Source organism: Tympanuchus pallidicinctus, unplaced genomic scaffold (genome assembly GCF_026119805.1).
Source record: "Tympanuchus pallidicinctus isolate F22 unplaced genomic scaffold, pur_lepc_1.0 scaffold27, whole genome shotgun sequence".
Lineage (NCBI taxonomy): Eukaryota > Metazoa > Chordata > Aves > Galliformes > Phasianidae > Tympanuchus > Tympanuchus pallidicinctus.
Genome location: NW_026294744.1, coordinates 2,918,458 through 2,940,418, shown reverse-complemented (window position 1 = coordinate 2,940,418; position 21,961 = coordinate 2,918,458). Strand labels below are relative to the sequence as shown.

Below are 21,961 nucleotides of genomic sequence, written 5' to 3'. Positions count from 1 at the left end.
TTTATATCAGTGCGATGTCTTTAATGCCACATAGCTATCCAGCTATATCCTAAGTTGACATGTGTGCATTACCTATAGTCCCATAGTCCTAGCATCTCAGTCAATTTCAGAAGCAGAAGAAAGCGCAGCTGTGATTGAGGGAAGGAGAGAGTATCAGTCACAACTGGCTTAGTGGCAGAAAGGAACAGAGAGGTCATTTAGTTCCAATATTCAATCAGTCTATGGTTTGTCCACTGTGATTAAATTGGGTGCATATATTAGCTGCAGCAATGCTTTTGTAATTTGGACAACTAGCCAAGAGGATTTTCACAGATCATCAATTCATTTTAAGTTTCACTCTAGATTTACTAGAAAACTACATGTAAATGCAAAGGCAGATCACAGTTTCCCACTAAATAAATTCTTTGGATAATCTAGACAAGCAAGTCTGCTCACTATGCTGGTCATCTTCAGTGGAAAAAACATATCTGTCCACTTTCTTGCTATTTACATCCAGAGACAGATCACTCAGAATATCTGATGAACAAGGTGAGATAAAGACTTGATCAAATTCTACACTAAATCACACATCCACCTCCCTGATTACAACTGAAGTAATTATGGATGAAAACCAGCATAGAACTCAGGCAGCACAGTTCACATGAAGAGAACTTTCATTATAATTAACCCTCATTATAATTAACGCACTTATGAATTTGCAGCCAGGAAATTCCCTGAAAAAGTAACCTTCAGCAAAGCAGTGCAACTGCAGCAGAAAGAGGATACCATTCCTTAAGCTTAACTACCTTAGGAGATTTTCAAACAGAAATCGGCATGCTGAAAAGAGTATTTTGCAAGAAGACACCATTGCCATCGCAGTACAAGCACTTGGACTGAGATACAACAATGCAATATTCTTCTGAGTTCATTAGTGCAAGTTTCCACACGTGAACCCCATGTGGAATGCTGCACATGACAAAATGTAAACAACAGAGAAGGTTCTATTCTCATTGGCATGCCAGCCTCGACATCCACCCCAGCACACCTGCCCTCCCCCCCTTCATATAAAAGTCTTTGAGTTCCCTTATAGTTTACAATACCTTCCAAATCAGCCCTGCTGGAGAACACAGACAGGCTTCTTCAACAAGAAGGAAGCGCCTAAAGAACAGTGATCACAATTTCCAGATACCTAGAATGAAGCTGATCAAACTCTCAGCACACCAGATCCGGAGATCAATTATAGCAGCCTGGAGTCCATCCAGGATTTTTTTTTTTTAAAATGCTTTCTCAGGTATCTTTTACTGTGAGAAAAACACTTAGTTACAGCTGGGATTCCAAATGGCATGGCTTTTCTCAGAGCTGAAATAAAACAAAGCTCCAGTACCCAAGACGAGTGGCAGAATTATTTGTCACTAATTGTGTCAACAGTATGAAGCAAAGCCTATGCCACATTTTTAGATTATTTTGCTCAGTTGAAAGTGGATGGGAAACAAACAACAGAGAACAATACAAGCCAAATAGGACCTCTGAATGGTTATTCCATCCATACTGAGCCCAAAAGGCTCAGAAGGCAGAAGCCTTTGTTTTGAGAGAAAAGAATCAGAGGTCCAACCTTTGAAGGCATCAGCACCTTCATCATGGATTTAACATTAACAGAAGGTGCAAATGCATAATGCTGTCTAGAATCAGTTATACTGTGAGCTCAGCTACAGTCAAAGCAAATTCAGAGCACTGCACTGGAGTAAGAGAGGAAATCATAATATTCTAGGCTGTCCCTCAACCTACGCAAATAATGCTTTCACTTGTTTATACACCATCCCTTTCAAAATCACCATGGTGAGGCTGAAGGGAGAAGGGGCTAAATAAGGTAATATACAAAAATAGAGATGTGAATAAAAAATTGTTTGGTTAAGAATATCTTAATTTGATACTCACAGCGGTTAATACTAAAGCATTAAACTCACACTACACAAAACAGGAGGTATGTCAAAATCATACTGAGAAAATTGGCTTTGCCTAACACAAATCACGAGCAGTTAATACAGCAAAGGAACTCCTTCCAATGGTCAAAACATTTATTTCTTATGGATAGTTGCTCCACTGAAAGTTAAATGCTTCCTTACTAGGAAAAAAAAATAATATATATATATATATTATATATTTGATTTGCGTGCTGTGGTATCAATATACATTGAATGTACTGCAAGGATATATTATTCATTTACAGTAAAACTAACAATCCTTGGTTAAATTTATAGTTTATAAATACACTGTCTCTATTATATGTGGTAAAAAAATATTTGACATTTTGTGGGCACTAGGTCAAAATAAGGGTTTTTTTTTTTTCCCAGGGACTAAAAATCATTCAGGTATGTGCATATTACCCTTGTCAATCATGTGAAAAATCACACTGACCTGGTACAAAACAGGATCCTCATGTTGGCAAAATTAATGGAATAATGTATAGCATGACACTCATTGCACGACAAGGCTAATTAGGAGGGGAAAAAAAAAAGAATTTACAGCAGCCCAGTACTTTAAATAAGGATAATATGATTTAAAGTGACATGGGGGGGAAGAAAGGATGTAGAAGAAATGAGAAAGGCTAAGCAGTACTTAAAAAAAAAAAAGAACTTTAAAATATACCCAACAAAAATCATTGAAATTTCAGAAGCAAGGAGAGAGCTCAAAATGCTCAAGTTTGGTAAATGTATTGAAGAAAAACAGAGGTGCACTCTTTTAAAAAATTGTGTCATTATTCTTCTGGATTCACTGCTACAATTGTTGTATTCCTGTAGAAAACAAAGCCCTTTGTATAAGGTTATTATCTGTCCTGACTGCATTTTCAAGTTTAACTTAGTTGCTGGCCCTCTGTAGCTAATATAGAGGGTATTTGGCTACTTCCAAGTATCTATGGTACGCTGCTCTGAGACGGACTTCTTTATTATTAATTACTTTAAACATTTTTGGTATTGATAAAACCCACATCTCACCTCACTGGACAAGTGACACATACCTGGTCCTTCCATTTCACTATGTGCTCAGTCACTTCACTGGATTAAGGCATGTTTTTGTGTTCAATTTGCAAAAATAAAAACTTTTTCTACAAACGTCTGGGTTCTTTTATACAAAAATTTTTCTTATGGCACAAGCAGCAGTTGCTGTTTAAGAAAATATATAAATATCCTTTTTTTTTTTTTTCTTCTGTACAAATATGTCCAGTATTCCACCACCCAACTTAATAACATTTAACTGTACACTGTCCTACCTCATCCCTTGCCAAGAACTCCCCCCTCCCTGGTAGAACGCTTTGTATTTACACTTCCACGGCAGAGGCAGATTGCGGAGGGGGGGCTGCCCCTCATGAGGAGTCTGTGCAGGGGGACGGCGGCGGTGGGTAGAGGTGGTGAGAGTAGCTCCGCTCTGTGTATGGGGAAGGGGGGCAGCTCTCGTAGTTCTCCTCCGCTGACAGGTACTGGCTGCGCGGGGTCGGAGGCGGTGGCACGGGCTCTGAATCATAGTTCAAGTCACTGGTGTAGCCCTTGGCCATCGCGGCCGTGACCCTTCGGCTCGGGGCATAGTCACTGTCACAGACATCCGTGCTACAGGGTGTTGTGGGAGGTGCAAAGTGGCGGTAGCTGTAAGGCCTGTAGCTGCGGCAGGGAGATTTTTGGGAAAAGTGTCAGCAAAAGGACTGAACTTTTTGGGTGATGCATCCATGAACAAGGGAGGCAAGTAGGTCAAGGTGAAAGGAGGCAGGAGGCAACCTCCCTGCTGCAGACCCACAGTATCAAACCCCTCTGTGGCGCAGCGGACTTGTTAACTCACCTGGAGAAAGCCCAGCTTTGCACAGCATTGGTCAAATTACAGGAATGGGCGAACGAAATACCAGTTACCACTTGCTTACAGATAATAGTTTTCCTAAGCTGAGGTAGTGAAAATTGCTACTAACAAGGGCACTGTGTGAAAAAAACAGTGCGCTGCAAACTTAGAGAAGACATTCTAGTATCCTTAAATAGAGTAATTCCCAATTTTAACTGACTTTTAAGTTGAGAGAGAGACCAAAAATCAACTGGCACCTTTGTAGCGCTCAGGAGAGTCACCTGTCAGAGCAATAACTGGGAGGGAATTCTCAAACACTATCAAACGTTTTTAAAAATGAACCCAAGATCATTTAAAGAAAGCTGTGTTCTGTTTCTTGGGGAGACCTCATTTCAGCCTTTCAGTATTTAAAAAGAAGCTTATAAACAAGATGGACTCTGACATTTTACACGGTCTGATAGGACAAGGGGGAATGGTTTTATCTAAAAGAGGGGAAATTAGGAGGAAATTCTACACTCATAGGGTGATGAGGCCCTGGAAGAGGCTGTCCAGAGAAGTTGTGGGTGCATCAACCCTGGAGGCCAGGTTGGGTGGGGCTCTGGACAACACGATTGAGAGGTTGGTAACCGTGCCCATGGATCTAAATAGGCTTTAAGATTTCTTCCAACCTAAGCCACTCTATAGCTATATAAAAGAAAAACTAGACAGGGAGGTGGTTGGTATCTACAATTGCCAGCATCAAAATCCGTAGCTGGTAACAGTTGAGGATGCAGTTCCTCTGTATTCAAGTCAGATTGTTAGGAAATATCACAATTGGCAAAAGTAGGGCTTATTTTTGAATGGGAAGCACTCTGAAAACATCCAAGTCTACACTACATCTCTATTATAATTCCATTTATAATTCAAAGAGTCACGCCAGCTGACCAATGATCAGCAGGATTCATGCTGGTGCCATGATGTGGCTTTATGTCATTATTAAATTACAAATCATTTTGACGGATTTTTCATATGTCTGCAAGGGACCATTACAGACATACAAACCTTCTGCACAGCAGAGGTCATATTTCTGCCAATGGAGAAGAGACATCTCTTCAGCCCCAGAGACCTCATTATACAAAAGCCCCCAAAGACTCTGTGCTAGGGAGACATTTCTTTGAGGAGAAAAATACAGTCTCAAACCTCACTGACTAGACCTACTAGTGATTTGAGAAGGGAATCTTTACACTCTTGGGTAGTAAGTCTCTTACTCTTTGTTTTTTTCTTTTTGTAACTAGTTATAAAATGATAATGAAAGGAAAGTGAGAAGGATGTGTTCAAAAAAAATGAAGATAAAGCTTTCATGTTTCAAATAATCAGGGAAAATAAGCAAGAGATTAGCAACCTCATTCAGATATTAATATTAAATTCTAATTTGATATATTCTTGTGATTTATCTAGGCCATTAATATGACCTTACTTGTAAAATACTAGCCTTTGTATTGCCAACTTTCCTCCTATGTGTGACTACTATTTTTTTTATAATTACGTAACAAAGTATTTATAACTATTTATAACATATAATTTATGGCAGGGTTCATTCCAGCATACATATTTTTGGTTGTAAGTTATCATGATACCAAGTCAGCATTTAACTAATATGGTGAAGAATTAGCATTGTTATTCCCCCTAAAGCAAATATACTCAAGAGATGTACCACTAACCCACTCACCGTATGATTAACCTCAAATTATGCTACACTTAAACATACGCTGCAGTGACATGATACATGTGAAACAATTTAAGCACCTGTTTTAGCACTCGCAGCATTAAGGCCTTTGATTACAATTCTTATGGAGCAGGGTATGTCTGCATTCTACATTTCTACAGTAGCTGCTTTGATCCTGACAGATGCTATTGTAATAATAATTACCTGTAAGATCTATGAGTGGATGGGCTGTTTGAAGAATAACCGAATTCCATTGTATAATGTGAACGTTCGGTAGCTGGTGATGGTGGTGGGTTCAAAATCTGAGAAAAAATTAAGAAAATTTGCAGTTAAGATATGAATGCTGCTGCAGTTTAACCTGGTTGGTGGCTCAGCACCACAGAGTTGGTCACTCACTCCCCCTCCTTTCCAGTGGGATGAGGGAGAGAATCCAAAAAAACAAAGTAGAACTTGTAGGTTGAGATAAAACTACTTACTAAAGTAGAGAAAAGGAAAGTAATAATAGTTACAACTATACATATTTATAAATATGTATAACAAGTGATACATAAGTAATATGTTCTCCACCCAATGACCAATGCCCAGCTAGCCCCCTGACCAGAGAAAGAGAGAGAGATGAACTCCCACTCCCTTCAAAACTCCTTCCACTTGATGTCATATGCTATGGAATATCCCTTTGGCCAGTTTAAGTCAGCTGTCCTAATTCTGTTCCCTCCCAGGTCCTTGGACCCTTCGCTGCAAATGGCCTTGGCTCTATAAAACACTGATTAGCTGCAGCTATAAACACCAGTGTGCTACAACATTGTTTTTCTCCTAGAACCAACACAGCATCATACCAGACACTCCAAAGAAAATAATTTCGTCCCAATAAAATCCAAGACAGAATGTGAATCAAGAAAACACCAGTGTTACAAACTTTCTTTTTAGTATTCTTACTTGAAGAACTATATGCATAGTCCCTCCCAACAGGAGGATTTTTCTTTTGTTTATTCCCCAGTTCTGTAATAAATGCTGGAAATCCTGCTTGTTATTCCCATAGAAGATATTAAGCTATTCTCAAAAATGCCGACTGCTGTTGACTGCTGTGTATTTTGACATAGCCAGTGCTGAAAAGGAAAGTTTAAGCTAGCTGTTCAGTACAACATAGTCACTAGCGATATCACTGCCCTAGGAAAACCAGCAGCTTAAACTTGCTAGCTTGTAGGCCTTCAGTACCACGCTGTTTTAGAATATTTGTAGTTTGCTGACCAAGGCAAGCATTTGTTCCCTACACTGTCATACTTTTATTGCATGAACAGAATTTTGGTTAATTTCAGGATATAAGAAGATGAGTTATTTTCAGAATTGCATAACAGACAGTTGAAGATTTTAATCTCTGCCGACCAAGCATGTAACTCTAACATACAGTAGTGGCTTGTGGACTTCATATAAAATCACTAAAACAACCGCCAGATGTTAAATTAAGTAGATACTGAACCCTCTAAAGCTGGTAACAACTTTCATATAGCATCTAATACAGTAATTTTCTGTTCTATGTCTATAGGAATGTTATGGAGTTGAAAGACACTTGTTTGCTTTGGAACGCGAGAGAAAAGTTCATTTTAATTAATTCAAGAGCCTGTAGAGACTCCAACTATGGCGTTTTCTCCAGAGGCACTTGATGGAGTGTAATGGAGATCACTCTGTCAGAGTTGCTCAACATTTACTCTGATTTTTTCATCTCTCCTGATATTTAATCTAAGACCATTTTTTTCTGGTGGTAAATCTCTATAAAGCTTTAAAAACTAGTATAAAAGTCCCATATTGTTTTATAAAGAGACAACCTCTTCTCCCTTCTCTTCCCTTCCAAAGTCACTCTTCCATATTCAAACAAATCTTTTATTCTAAAAAGGTAAAACCAAGCATGAATCCGTAAACAAATTATCTCCAGGAACCTCTCTGAAAGTTAGTAAAGATCTATGAATAACAGAATAACTTACTGGAGGAAAGTAAGTGCCTTTAGTACTTGAAGAACTACTGGAAGATGCTCCAGTGACATGGGCCCTGTCATAGGGCGGCCCACTGCTCCCTCCCATAATGCTGAGGGAGCTGATCACAGATTTTCCTCGAGACATCCCTAAAGAAGAGCAAATATGTATGTCAATATTCAATTCTTCAAAGCAAACAGAGAAAAGAAAGATTAAAGAAAAAAAGCTGGTAGGATAACAGCGGTATCAGTGCAACTGCTAGAAGCAAAACTAATCTTTTCAGTATTAAGAGCAAATTCAGTGCTCTTTGATTGAGAAACAGAATGAAGACTGTCAGGGGATAAGCATGTTGGTTTTGTGCATCAATGACTGAACTGCAGGATCTGGCACCTGTCTGCACTAAAGCTGCATGAAGAGAACCAGATTCCTTTCACTTGAACATCTGTAAAAGACTTGAGAGAACAGGCATTATTTCTATGTCCTGGAATAAAACACAAAACTGACTCTGACCACAGCAACTAAGCAACTGAAATTCAAGCAGGAAAAGAGAGAGTTTGTTATTTTATTTCTATATAGGTAAGTAAGATTTTGCTGCTGGACTGAATCATGCTTCCATAGAGTCGGAACAAGAAACAGACAGGTATGTAATTGTGCTTGAAATAATGCAAATTCTCCTTAAAGACTCTATAATGAAAGCAGGTTACTACAGAATGTAAAGATATTTGGTGAATTCTTATAACCCTGTACTAGCCTCAAAAACAGTTATGTTCTAACTGCAACCCGCTGGATCCAGCACCACAAGTTACAGTTCATATCTAATTAATACATACAAAAGAAATGCATACATATGAAGTGCACTGTTGCAGCCAAATCTTATTTTTTAATCAGCAGTAGCATCATGCATGTGAACTGGTATCAGAAACTTCATTATCAAATAATGAAATAACCTGAAACCAGTTATTGCTGGTCATTTCTGACTTTACAAGAAGTTTTACAAATATAAAGATCCAATCTAAAATTCTAATAATTATACAATCTTTAAACAAAGTCTTATGAATATACCTCCATGTACTTTACCATGATCTGTCATGACACCTTGCCAGTGTCATAAAAAGAGGCTTCTTTTGCAGCAAAAAAAGAACTCCCATGGTACATATATTTATTTGAACTTATGGCTCTGCTAAGAATCTGAATGCTTGTGAGTGGCATAGAAAGGATAGAAATTTATTGCAATGGACAGCAACAATCCTCAACTGTCCTGTCTCTCAGTGGCTTGGCAGGAAGAATTATGCTTCTGGAACCAATGTCTCCTGTGCATACATGCACAGTATCCTCAGCTATAACTATGTGAGGTCAAAGAGCAAAACAAGGAACATGCTGTTTACTCACCAGGAAGAGACCCTGACAAAGAGCTTGGGTGAGGCACATAACCAAGAGGTACAGAGGCTGGTCCATGTACCACATAGTCATTGGTCATTGTCTCTCCATCCCCCTTCATGCGTGGGCACAGCACCCTCTGGCAAATGAAATACATTGCTCCAACCACAAAAAGTGTGAGGATTACACCAATGATGGAGCCTATCGTGTTGTTGGGCTGTGGCGCAGGCTCCTCTGTAGTGTCTAGAAGAAAAAATAAAATTATACTGTAGAAGCTAATCCAGCAGCTTCATACATCAACATCAGTTTTCACGATATCACTCAACAGCCTCCACTTCCATAGGCAGATATCAGATATCATAAATGAATTTATGTTAGGAACAAACATACAAGTGAACAGGTCTGTTTGAAGACTCCGGGAAGCCAGTAGGGCCGCCTGTGCACATGAATAGTTCCACATGTGCAGAGGTTTTAGAATGGGATGCCAGGAGATGAGTAAATACACTCATGTGCAGGGGTGGGGGCTCATGAACCAGGTCCTGAACTAGCTGCCCTTTGAGCTGGGTTAACAAGACCTGCAGCCAGGACTTCAGATTGTACTGTGCTACCATTAACAACAGTGACAACTATTTTTGCTTTGCTCTGTCACACAACCCCTGGGTTATCAGTCTGCTTAACAGATTGGCATTCTCTGTTCTGAACTGTGTAACATTCACTCAGTAGAGATGATATCAGTAATTAATTTTGGGTTTGCTGCTATTTATTTAATTACCTAACCCATTCTACATCTATCCCACACTAAAGGATACATCTTCACATCAGCTTTAGAAGTGCCAAAGTGTTGAATAATTACTTTGGATACAGATTCCTTACAGCTAAAATGATCGGCTTTCCCTACAATACCAGTTCTAACCAATGACACTTATGGGAATAAATGACAACTCCCTGTCTATCCTTAATGAATTTGACAAGAAAAGCAGACTTAAAAGAATATTCCTGTTCTAGTTGGTATTTTACATCTTAGCCATTATAGAAAGCCTTTTCCTCAACATATTTCCTTCTCCTAAAAAAAAACAATTCCACACTTTAACCAACCTGTCACAGTCTACAGTGATTAGTAAACAGACTTCTGATCATACTGGAAGAAGGACAGTGACCAATGCAACTTTATTCCAGGCAGATTTTATATCATAAAAACAAAAATGTCTGAACCATAAAAATGATAATTACATATGTATGTGATAAAGTTGCTACTAACTTCCTTACATGATAGCACATCTCTTATTACTCCTTAAGATCAAGGCCTTGCATTTTCAAGTCATGTGTCACCTGTGATACATAGATCTCCAACACTAGAAAAGATGACACCTATTTACAATTTCTTTCAAAACACCAACAGTGAAAATGAACTTTCAAGCTAGAATTTTAAAGACAGTGTTTTTCTTGCACAATCCTGGAGATTTCAAGATAGTATGTATCATGCTACAAATCAGAAATCAAGCTCAAAATTACCTTTTTTTTTAAGAAGCCAAGGAAATTTTAGAAGGCTTATTCTGTAAACAGAGTGCTGACCTCATTATAAAAGCACCTGCTGCTAATCTTTGTACAGGAAAGCCATGAAGCAAAACAGTTTTATATAAAAGCCTCACACTATAGTGCAGTATTTAAAATCTTTTTCTTTCTCAGCATACAAACTCATTATCATAAAACAAGCTTCTCATTTCTTTTAAAACTTTACAGTGTTATGTGAAAAATTTGACTGCCTTAGAGAGGATTAATTCAAAATACTAGTTAAGTCTTTGATTCCTATTCTACTACACTTATGTATTGATTGCATAACAACATCCATTTTGGGTACAATTCAGATTAAAATTAACTCACTGAGAAGGTAAGAAGTACATTTCAGATAATGCAATCAAGTCTCAGGTTTTGTACTTACAGCATCCTTGCTCATCTGAGCTGTCACTACAGTCCAGGTTGTGATCACATTTCTTGCTTTTACCAATGCACTGCCCGCTGGCGCACCGGAACTGATTGGTTAAACAAAGCACTGGGAAGAGAACCACCCCACAAACCAAGAGTCAGTATCAAAGACTTCTACTCTTTAAAATGATTAAGGAAAGTAGATACCAAAGCATACAATCAGGAATATTTTGGGAGAGCTTAGTCTCCTGTTAGCTTCATCTCTTGAAGCAGTCAGTGGTATATAGAAGTCCCTCATGCTAAGCATGCCAAAAAAGAAAAAAAAGACACTGGACCCTACAAGGAAAAGTCACCTCAACTGACACAAAACAGACGCAGAAGGCCACAGGTAGGATATAGGTGAGGATATAGGTACTTATCTTAGGACATGGTTATGGCAAAATGACTTTAATTACTTCACTCTAAATATGTACTACAAGAAGAATTAAGTTATTAAAAATAAATCTGCCAAACCACAATTGCTGAAGAAAGATAAATGTGGTTTCTCAATGCCCTTGTGCACTTCTTGTAAAATAGAAGACTCCTTGATCATACAACAATGTATTTCACTTGACATTATGTTTTAAAACTGAAATGGAAGACAGAAGACAAATCTGGATCTTTGCCATTACACTCAAAAACTAAACTACTGCTATGGGAAAAAAGGTGCTGCAGACAAAGTACTGGCTGCTGCTGTTTACACGTAGCTTTGCCCCGTTTCACATAAATTTTAAATTCTTCCCGATTTCAGTTGAATTAAGAAGTTAAACTACAGGCTTTTCTGGGCTGCACTCCACCTGAACATTCTGAGTAACAGAGACATTTTGAAGATGATAAACAGCCCTTGTTCCAATATCTCTAGTCACTGGATGATAACTGGGAAACTAACCTGCACAAAGCATTTTCAGATGTCAGCATGCGTCTGCCTAAAAAGCATCCTTCATCACAGAGGAATTTCTGCATCTGTTTATATATTTTTGTTTGAGCTGGAGCATATCTTTTGGAAAGAAATTCATCCTTAATTCAAAGACTCTTAGTCTCTTCAAAGAAACTGTATTGAAAGAATATGTTGAAGAGGCATCCATTCAAGCTTATAAGTTGTCCCTACAATTCCTTACTATTTATGCAGTGAGGAAAAAATGTCGAGTATTCTAATGCTGATATAGTATTAGGATAGTTCAGACTCCTTCAGCATAACCTGCCCCTTCCAACACAAAAATTCCCTAATTCTCATTGTGTCGGTAATAGCACTTCTCTCCATAAATATAGCCTAACTGCTCTCTCTTACTGTACTCTGAAGTGGACATCTCCGGGAATCTCATCTGTCTCTCACTCCCACTTACTGAAAAAAGTTTACTCCAAAGTTACCAGGTTTCAGAGCTCTAAACATACAATTTTTTAAGAGTACTTTCAACAAACATAGCTTAAACCACTATGCAGGACATGAGCAGGTGGAAAAACAAAAGTATGGATCTGTGAAATAATTTCCCACTCAATAAACTTGTGACATAACAGCAGAAATTAAAATCCTTTGGAATTCCATATTCTGCAATAGTTTTGGTAACTTTCATAGCATCCCCTGTGCAGTTTTGTTTCTATCATACTTTGAAAGACCCTCTGTACCTTCGCAGTTCTTCTCATCTGAGTTGTCCTGGCAATTTGCTTCTCCATTGCACCGGAGGGCACTGTCTATGCATTGTCCACTTTCACACTGAAACTGGGTGTCTGAGCACACTGGGCAGTTTTTTTCATCACTATGGTCTTCACATTCAGTGAAACCATCACAGCGCCAGGCCACCGGGATGCAGTCAATCTCACCTGTGAAACAGGTGAATTGCTGAGGGGAGCATGTTGGAGGTTCTTTAAAAATCAAGCAAACAAACAAAAAGTAAAGATTCAGGTGAACAATCAGCAGATCACAACAGTTAAGGACAAGAATAATTTAGCTGCTTTGACATCAAGAAGCTGGTAAACATGCAGCATCATAAGATGATTTCCACCCTCTCTGTCTCTAATGATCTGAACAGGTCTTGAGCCTCACGTGACAGATGCAAGTTCATGTCAGTGGAGTCTCGTTAGACAAAGAAGAAGAACAGAGAAACACGAACACGAAAAACACAATTCTTTTCTTCCCACCTCAGCCTCTTTTATCCTTCTCCACAGATCTCCAAAAGTCTTTTCTTAAAGTCAACATACTTTTCCTCTACTCCCCCTTTCCTGCAGCACCATTGCATACACAGTTGATTGTTCACTTTCTTAATGCTCAACAGTCATTGTATAGACAACATTAAGAGATGTAATGTGCTGCAGATGGATGTGCTGTGACTCAGTGTCTAGTTATGTGCCCTTGACAGCTCTGTTGAGTCAAAATTCTTCTAAAATGACAAGAAACTGTTACATTTAGTTGCCTTGCTATCTCAACACAGCTGTTAGTTATTTAACATTCACTACTGTAACTGTTAATCTCAGGCAGTAAGTAAGCATAAGTAAGCATGTATTCCTCTCCTCCCCTTTTTTTTTTTTTTTTTTTTAAGTCCCCCTTTCTTCCTCTCTCCTTTTTGGCCTGGTGTTAAACTTGTTGTTTTGTTACACTTGAGAGAATATCTGGATTATGTTAGCTCTTGTTCCATTGTGAGACCACACGTTGCCCTGATGCCAAGAAGATTGCATAATAAACTCACTCAGTATGTTGGCACAAAGGGACCGAAGTACCAAAGTGCCTTTCCTATCTCCCATTTCAAACACAACCTTGGAGGCACCAAGCACGTAGGCTACTGTGATCATGTCACCATGGAGGAGGCAACTTGCCCTTCTGAGGCTGCAGTTCAGAAAGACGTGGTGAATTTCAGGAGTAAAGAAAGGAAGAATTAAATAGCACAGACAGTAGATGGGGTGGAACATAGCAGAACATGAGAGCTATTAGCTGAAAAACAAGAACATGCACAGTGATGCAAAAAGTAACAAAGAATTATACAATTAAAATATCAAATTGAAATAATTCAATTGACTTAAGTAGAAAGCATGAACAGAGATCCTTATTCTACAGTCAGCTAATGAAATTATCCTGTTCTTTTAGTCCTCAAAACTTGCAGATTTAGCTTACTGGAGTGAGGCAAAGAGATGAACATGTAAAAACGTGTTACAACACTGTCGTGTTATTTCTGCTCAGAAGTGACCCTAAACCGGAGACCTCCCCACCTAGAAGCTGCAAGCTCAGCAATCCAGAGCATGGGAAGGACTTACCTCCACAGGACAGCTCATCCTGCAGCAAAACAAGGTGGACTGGACAAGAGCAGCGTGTGGTGCCATCGCCCTTCACAATGCAAATGTGTGAGCAACCACCATTATCTTGAGAACAAGGGTGCTGTCCTGTGATTTTAAGAATAAGACAAATGGGGAGTACAACTGCAATCACACTTGTGAGGATGAGTACATAACATAGTACTGTTCTATTCCTTGCTCCTTTTCAATTTCCTCTACTTCAGATACCCTACAGTAACTGGGGAATCTGGAAAAAGCCAAATCAGATTTACTTTCTAATAATTTGGTACGTCCTGTGACAAGAAATCCCCATCTCTTTTCAAACCTTTCAGTGATATCACAGGACTCTCCTCATTACTCCCTTCTCAATGTGCAGGGCATTTCTAAAATCAACTCTGAAAAAGTTGTGATTCATTGTATTATTTGTCTTTACACAAATAATTATTTACCTGTGACCTAAAACACTGGGAATTACACCATATGGCCTTTTAAGCTAGTAAACAATACTCAAACCATTTATTCTTGTGTGAGGTAGAATAAGCTCTTCAGCAAAAAGAGCAACATTAGTAGTAAAAAGGTGCCTTGGGTTCTATACTTCTTTAATTTTTTCCTATCAAGAACCATTAAAAAAAAGGAAACCTTTCTAATTAATGAATTCTGAAGCTTTCACACTATCTCCAAAATTCAAATTAACGTGTTCTAGATAAATAAGTCTCTTCATTTTAATGTTTAATAGAGACAACATACTTTCCTTGGAACTGCTGACAGATTTACTGAGATTAATAGCAAATAAAACTAGTAGTAGTCTGCATTGATGCTTTAATTAAACATCCCCAGACATCTTTCTACATATTTCTTGAAGGCATACACACAGCCTATTAACCAGGCCTATTTTGTCCATGAAAACAGCAGCTCTACTGCTTTAACCATCTAGCTCCCTTCATTTCAAGTGAGTGTGTGCAGGGAAAGCTATATCCCTGTGAGCAGAAAACTTTTTAAAGTGCAGGCATATTAAGCACAAACTGTTACTTAACACACACCTTCTTTGTGCAATGCAGTGTCCACCATTTAGTTTCAGTATGAACTGACACTAACAAAAATTTTTCATTTTTCTTTCAAGGCTGTGCAGGAAAGGTAGCTAGTCCACTGAAATATTTACAACTAGTAAAGGGCCCTAAGAGCCCACAGAACTCCAGAAGGAGTTAAGTTCTAATAGTGACAGCTTTGATACTCTGTGTCAGTAGTCTGCCGCATCTGTAATCCAGACAATCCTCTACTAGGAGTTACAGGATGTTCCCACTGTGCCTATATACACTCAAATCCCAGGTACTTGTATAGGAATAACAACAAAGCTGTCAGAGCAACAAAACATGATGCTTTGTGATAGTTTGCATGTCTACTGCCATCCACACTAAGGAGGCAAACAATACCGTTCTAGCAATATAACAGATGGAATGATACTTCTGGCCCCTTTGATTCACACTGATGTTGATCAGTGATAAGGAAAAGCAGGCTTCATCTCTCTTAGTCATTACCTGCCTCCAGTCCCACAAGCCCTGTTTTCACTTGCAAACAGGAAACTGTACTTACTGTATTCCTGAACGTTAAGCTCTTTCACAGCATGAATGTCACTGAGTTGTGCAATACGAGCTTGGACCTTTGTACGTCCTTCTCGACCAGTCATATCAATCTTTTCAATCATCTGCTGTTGTCTGTCAATCCAATACAACCAGTTCTCAAATACAGTTAGTCCCACAGGTTGCAATATATTGGAATCTTCCAAAACAACTCGGTTAGCACCTGCATAAGGAAAAGAGTGGCTTAGCTCAACTGGAATCAACCAAAATACTAACACAAATGTTTTCTATAATGTTCACATCATCATTTTCTACTACTTTTACACTACTAGTTAAAGCCAACTATAAAACTACATGCAATCTTGGGTCCTCTGATGTAAAACTGATGCTTTGCAGACACATGATCTTTCTTCTAAATAATTTTCATCAAAAGACAGTTCTTGCGCTTCAGATACATTTTCTGTATTTAGAAACTATATGGAGTTGGGGGCCCAGCTCTCATGAGACTACTCAGCCTTTTATCAGTGCAATGGTAATTGTTATTTCTTTTCATTCATCTATTCTTTTTTTAAACTGCTTTGTCTTGGCATTCAGCAGGGAATAAGAAGACATTATTAACTTGAGCTAACAAATGCAAGATAAAATACAAGTGAAGACAAAGTAATTAGTACTTTTCACACAAATTATGAGATTAAGGTAAACATTTGACTTTTGACTTCTTCGTATTTTTTTATTTCAACTAAATTATCTTCACAAATGTTTTTGTGCTAAATTAAGAACATTCCATTCTTTCTAGTGAAGACTTACTTTCTTCAGTTCCCTCAGCAAACATCAGCACCAGTCAAGAAGCTTGATGCCTCTGAAAGCATTTGCTGACTTTTATGCTACATTACCCATGCATTGCAGTCCATATCAACAGAAGATAGCCCACAACTGTTTCAGAAGTAACACTGAAGACCGCCCAAAGATGGTGAAGGCTTCATAACTCACATGCAATGGTCATTATCACTCAAATATTCAGTAAGGTTTACTAGACTCTGAGCACAAAAATACTCACAAACACAGATTTTGCTTCAATTTTGAAATGCCATAACAATATTACAGTTCAAAATTAGACCAGAGCTTGAAAATACACATCCAAATCCTGTTGTTTTCAGGTATCTCTGCTCACTGCTATGCTTATTTCTATTTTCAATATAGCAGATCATAGTTTTGCATATGTTCTTCCACAATATAATTTTCAACAAGTTGTAATATTTTTTCCTTTAAAAGTATACTAGTATAAATGAATACCACAGAAAAGTTACATGGTATCTGTACCATAGTCATACGAGATACTGTTATGAGACAGCAGACACCTATTTTATGATTTCATAATTTTCTCAGGTTCATCCCTCTATCTTTGGCTTGTTGAAAACTTTAATCAACAGTATGCCAGGAACTGCAAAACAAATTAAGCTACAAAAAATGTATTTATCTCAATTTTACTAAATGTGTATGGAACTTTTAAGCATTTAGCAAATGGTAACATCTAAAGCAAACCATGGAGATTTTAATCCTCAGCTACACAGGGCTCTCATTTGCCAATTTGGAATAACACCAGCAATGATCTGATTAAGAAATAACATTGATGTATTCTCAAGGAATCCAGACTGATGAAGAAATTAATAGCCTGAGTGATGCAAGGCAAACTGAAGATCTGCAACAGTCCTCGTGAATATGAGTCATCTTATAGGGAAAAGGTTAGAAACAGCAACCTGCATCTTTAAGAGAAAAATAACTCAGCTGGGAAGTGGGGAATATGCAAAGATGACAGGAAAGAATATAATTTAAACTAAGACCTTGACCTACCCAAATGGAGTCTGCACATACCCTGCTCTACTGTGCTCATGTTAATCAACATTGCATTTTGCAAAATGCTCCTAATGCTCTGAAACTTAAAATTTTCTCTATATTACTGTTTTAATCTTTTTTTCTAACATTTGTGACCAAGTGTAGCTGATTATTTCTGAATAAATTGAGACACTGAAATCTCACCTTCCATAAACCAACAAGAGCATCTGAACCTGTCTCATCCAGATGCTAGCCCCCCTTATTAGGAATGTCAGGTGAAAGGGAGATGTTATTAAGACTTTTGTCTCCTGGCATCACTATTCTCTTTCCAGCAATACCTTTTAAGACTTACAAACAAACGACTACAAAGAACAGGACACACCCTCAGCACATTCTATTTCCAAATAAAAAATTACTTAATTCTAGAATCATCAGATATTTCCACATCACACAAATTATTCTGGAATAAAAAAAACTTAATTTCCAAATAGTTTCCATAGTCAGAAGCTAATTTCAGTCATCTTTTTGTAAACAACCCTTAGCTATGTGAGGAATCTTCAGTAGGATGTGAGGAAGCTTCAGTAGGAACTCCAATTTAGGCAGTACAACTGATACCCAACTGAATGCCCAAAGAACAGTGAGCAAAAGAAGGACTGTGCCACATGAAGGCATTCTATTTCTCCTTCTCTTTAGGAGAACTGGCATCTATGGAATCAGCATAGCAGGAGATTGTGCACATTTTAAAGAAGATAACACATGCAAAAAATTACTTTGCCAGTCAAAAGACTATTAATCAGCATTCCTAAGTGCAGGAATGCATCTCGGCAGTTAGCAATTTATCGTGGTGACTATAGCAATCCATTTGTGGTGCAGAAGCCAAAAAAGCAAGAAGGGTTTTGGAAAGATTTTTCATAATGTTCATCAAAATGAGGAGCTCTTACTTCATGACATCAGTAATCCAACAGTGATCTTTAAACAAAACAAACAGGGAAAATGGCTGATATACCACCAGATGGTTGTACTGCTTGAAGGGACAATGTACGGAGGAAAGAATTAGGCTCTTTTCAGTGGTGCTCAGTGCCACGATCAGAGATAATGGGCACAAACTGGCATACAGAAGATTCCTTCTGAACACCAGGAAGCAATTCTGTGCTGTGTGGGTGCTGGAGCTCTGGCACAGGTTGCCCAGAAGCTGTGGAATGCCCTCCTGCAAGATGTTCAAAAGCAATCTGGACGTAGGCCTAGACAACCTGCTCTGGGTGATCCTGCTTGAGCAGAAGTGGGACAAGATGAGGTATCCTGAGGTCAGCTTATGCCTTGTGTTTTAAAACACAAAGTAATCAGGGTATCACAGTTCATAAGCAATCTTGAACCTTCCAGTGACATATGCAAATCATTGGGGGAAAGAAAAAAAAAAAGTAATGTTTTACTAAACCAACAAACATGAAATAGTGAAACATTTTCCAAAACAAAAACTTATTCTTGCAACTTAACAAAAGGCTGAAAACCACACTGGTGTCAATGGGATTGCATGCCTCCACTTTGAAAGAAGGTATCCATGGAATACTCTAAACTACCAGTATCTGGCTAAGTTTTCAATTTCGCTCACAGACTGCAAAGTATATCCTTATTTTCTTATGCATTCAGTGATAGCTGAATAACACTCAGCAAAAGTGTGTTATTCAGACTGGAGCTGGACCTACTTCAGGGGAAGTAGAAATTCTGCTGCTGACACCCGCAGGCAGTAATATGAGGGGGTTTATACCAACGTGTCATAAAGAGATGGGTAGGTATGTGTTCAGCCAACTCATATTACAGTGAATTGCTATCCGAGTCACAGAAGACAGTTGATATGATCCAGCAACTAGCTGCATCTAACTAGTAAACAGGAGATGTCTGTATCTCTTCCACCTAGTCTAACTGCACAATTTTGCCTCTTCTCTTGCTCAAGTTCTGTTTGCTTGCTGGATCAATTCAGCTTTTCATATCAACAGAATACTTTTCTTTGTTTCTCTTTTTCTACGTTGCTGTTAGCTTATAGTTTTGCTTATATAGTAAATAGAGCTAAATGAACTCATAGCGGACAAGCAGCATAACCAACATTAAGGAGCAGGCAAAGAGAACTATATGGCTGGAAGGACTTGGTTTTTTTCCTTTTGAGAGCAGAAAAGCGTTAAGTCTTACTTTACTCTTCTCACATTATGTCCCAGAAAGGATGGACACATAATTAATCTGCACACCTGCTGCTTTAACTCAGCAGGAAAGACTTCTCCATTAACAAGAAACTCCCAGTTTACAGATCACTGCACCAAAAACAATGCCTATAAAAGAAAACCACTTCTCCCCTCCCCTTTCCAAAACTGCTGCAATTTATTTGTGAGTTAACATTGGGAAACCACACAAAGGTCTTGCAGTGAGAAACTGAAGTAAACAGCAAGTGTAACAATTAATAATGCAAATCACAGATAGAGGCATAAGACTGCAAAGGCACGTTGGATGAATCATACGCATTCCCTGGCTGGGAACTGAGGGAGCAATTAGAATCACAGTACAGACTCTCTATAGCAGGAAGGAAAAGACAACACCTTTCTCTACATTCCCCCACACCCACCCCACACAAATGAATCACTGAATTAAAGTGCTACTCTACCTGAAAGGTCGCTGCTTTCAATTCTCCGCAGGTCTGAATCAGCCCAGAACAACTTGCCTAGCTGGCTGTCAATAGCTAAGGCAATAGGCTTGCTCAAACCACTGAAAAAAAGGACCTCTCGTTCAGTTCCATCCAGTGCTGCTCTCTCAATTTTAGGAGATCTTTCCTGCAGGTTGGTGAAATACATGTATCTGGAATAGTAATGATTAGAGGAAAACAGTTTAATTGACCTTTCCATATTTTTGCTATATGACCAAGACATTTTAGCAAATGTTACAGTTGCTTTTATTCAAACAAACAGAAAACATCAGTTTGATTCTTAAAACTTTCTGCTTGAATTTTGCCATATCACTATTTCTGCTACTTACCCTTTCTCTGGATTCACCACAATGGCTCTGGGTCTATCTTGATCTCCTTTGAGCACCACTCCCATGGGTCTCCCATCCAAGCGTGTCACGTTGATGACATTAGTAGCTTCACAGGTCCAGTAGATGTAGCGGCTGTAGATGTCAATGCTCAGGTCATAAGGCTGCATGTCTAGGTTCTGATTGGGAACTGGACTTGTCACAACAGTGAGGCTCTAAAAAGGAGAGAAGAACAACCCACACAAGAACACTTAGCAAATATAATTGCCTGCATTGGATCTGGCTATAGATAACACATCAAATTATTGCCAAGGGGAAGAAAAATGCCACCAAAATATTAGCATAAAGTAGGAGACACACAGGACCAGTTGTTCCATTAAAACTTTTGATTAGATTTAGTGACTTAGTCCTGACAGTTTGTTTTAATGGCAATCAAGTGGTTCCAACACACAACATTCAGCAAATCTGACCAAAAAGTCCAAATACCCACCATGTTGGAGATTCAAGCTGAATTTCCCTGCCTCCTCCCCTTTCTTGACAACATTTAGTTTGGATAGACCCAAATTCAGACTGTATAGCACTCTGAAACAGAAACATCTACATCCCAAAGCTGCAGCAAAGAAGATAAAAAAATACTGGCAAAGTAAGGCCAGACAGCATTTAAAATTCCTCTCGCTCTACTTTACCATCACTGCCATCAAACTTGAGAGAAATAAAATAAGGGTGAACCATAAATGGGAAGAAAACTGCCAAGAAAAGGTATCAGCTAGCAAGTTCTCATACCCTTTCATTTTCTTTTTTTCCTTTTCAAGTTATTTTAAATGCATAGTCAAAGTGAAAGACAAACTTAGACTGTCAACAAACTTGAAGAGGATTGTTAAAACACAGGCTAAGATAACCTTTTTGGAAAACTTTATGCTTTTGACATAAGTAACCTCCACTCTCTCATCGTCAAATTAAACTTCACTGGAAGATCTGCCTAGCTTTCTTTTTTGGCTTGACACCTTTATGAAAGGGTGTGTCTAAAGTCCTGAATTTGTTTACCCTGCTAAAGCTGGCCCGCCACATCTCTTAGAGGTCACGAATTTCAACCTTCCCTCGTGTCTTTGTGGTTGACAACAGCTCTCTTCCTACCCCCATCAGAACCTAGAAGGATTTAAACACAACCATATGCTGACAAAGTCCCAGCCTCTTTATTTTAGAGTCAATGTTTCTGTGCCTTTCTCATTTGTAACTTTTCTGTCACTCTCTTGACATGTTCATTTTCTATGAAGAATCTTCTCTTCTATGCTTCATGACTCTCACATAGGAGTGTCCAACTGCCGCCAGCCAAAAGACAGGGATATGCAAATAATGCACGAAGGACCAGAGTATCTTTAGGCCAGCCCCAGTTTTCCATGTTTCATTTCCTACTGTCAGTAAACTCCCAGTTCACTGATTGAGAACTCCATAAACTCCAGATG

The 21,961-nt window shown here is 38.6% G+C and overlaps 1 protein-coding gene across 3 annotated transcripts in view; it reads right to left on the bottom strand.

Annotated features, from left to right (window-relative positions):
* Positions 1 to 3,143: 3,143 nt before the first annotated feature.
* LRP6 (LDL receptor related protein 6) overlaps positions 3,144 to 21,961 on the bottom strand; it is a 123,679-nt gene continuing 104,861 nt past the window's right edge. For 2 of the 3 annotated variants that reach the window (XM_052690445.1, XM_052690447.1), the window contains 10 exons: positions 20,502 to 20,713; positions 20,134 to 20,324; positions 15,664 to 15,873; positions 14,056 to 14,181; positions 12,436 to 12,672; positions 10,790 to 10,900; positions 8,863 to 9,093; positions 7,486 to 7,622; positions 5,711 to 5,808; positions 3,144 to 3,632 (listed from right to left, as the gene is read on the bottom strand). In XM_052690445.1, the coding sequence (XP_052546405.1) occupies positions 3,341 to 3,632; positions 5,711 to 5,808; positions 7,486 to 7,622; positions 8,863 to 9,093; positions 10,790 to 10,900; positions 12,436 to 12,672; positions 14,056 to 14,181; positions 15,664 to 15,873; positions 20,134 to 20,324; positions 20,502 to 20,713 (1,845 nt within the window). In that variant the 3' untranslated portion in view covers positions 3,144 to 3,340. The remainder of the gene's footprint in view (positions 3,633 to 5,710; positions 5,809 to 7,485; positions 7,623 to 8,862; positions 9,094 to 10,789; positions 10,901 to 12,435; positions 12,673 to 14,055; positions 14,182 to 15,663; positions 15,874 to 20,133; positions 20,325 to 20,501; positions 20,714 to 21,961) is intronic. The other variant, XM_052690446.1, reaches the window with a different exon arrangement.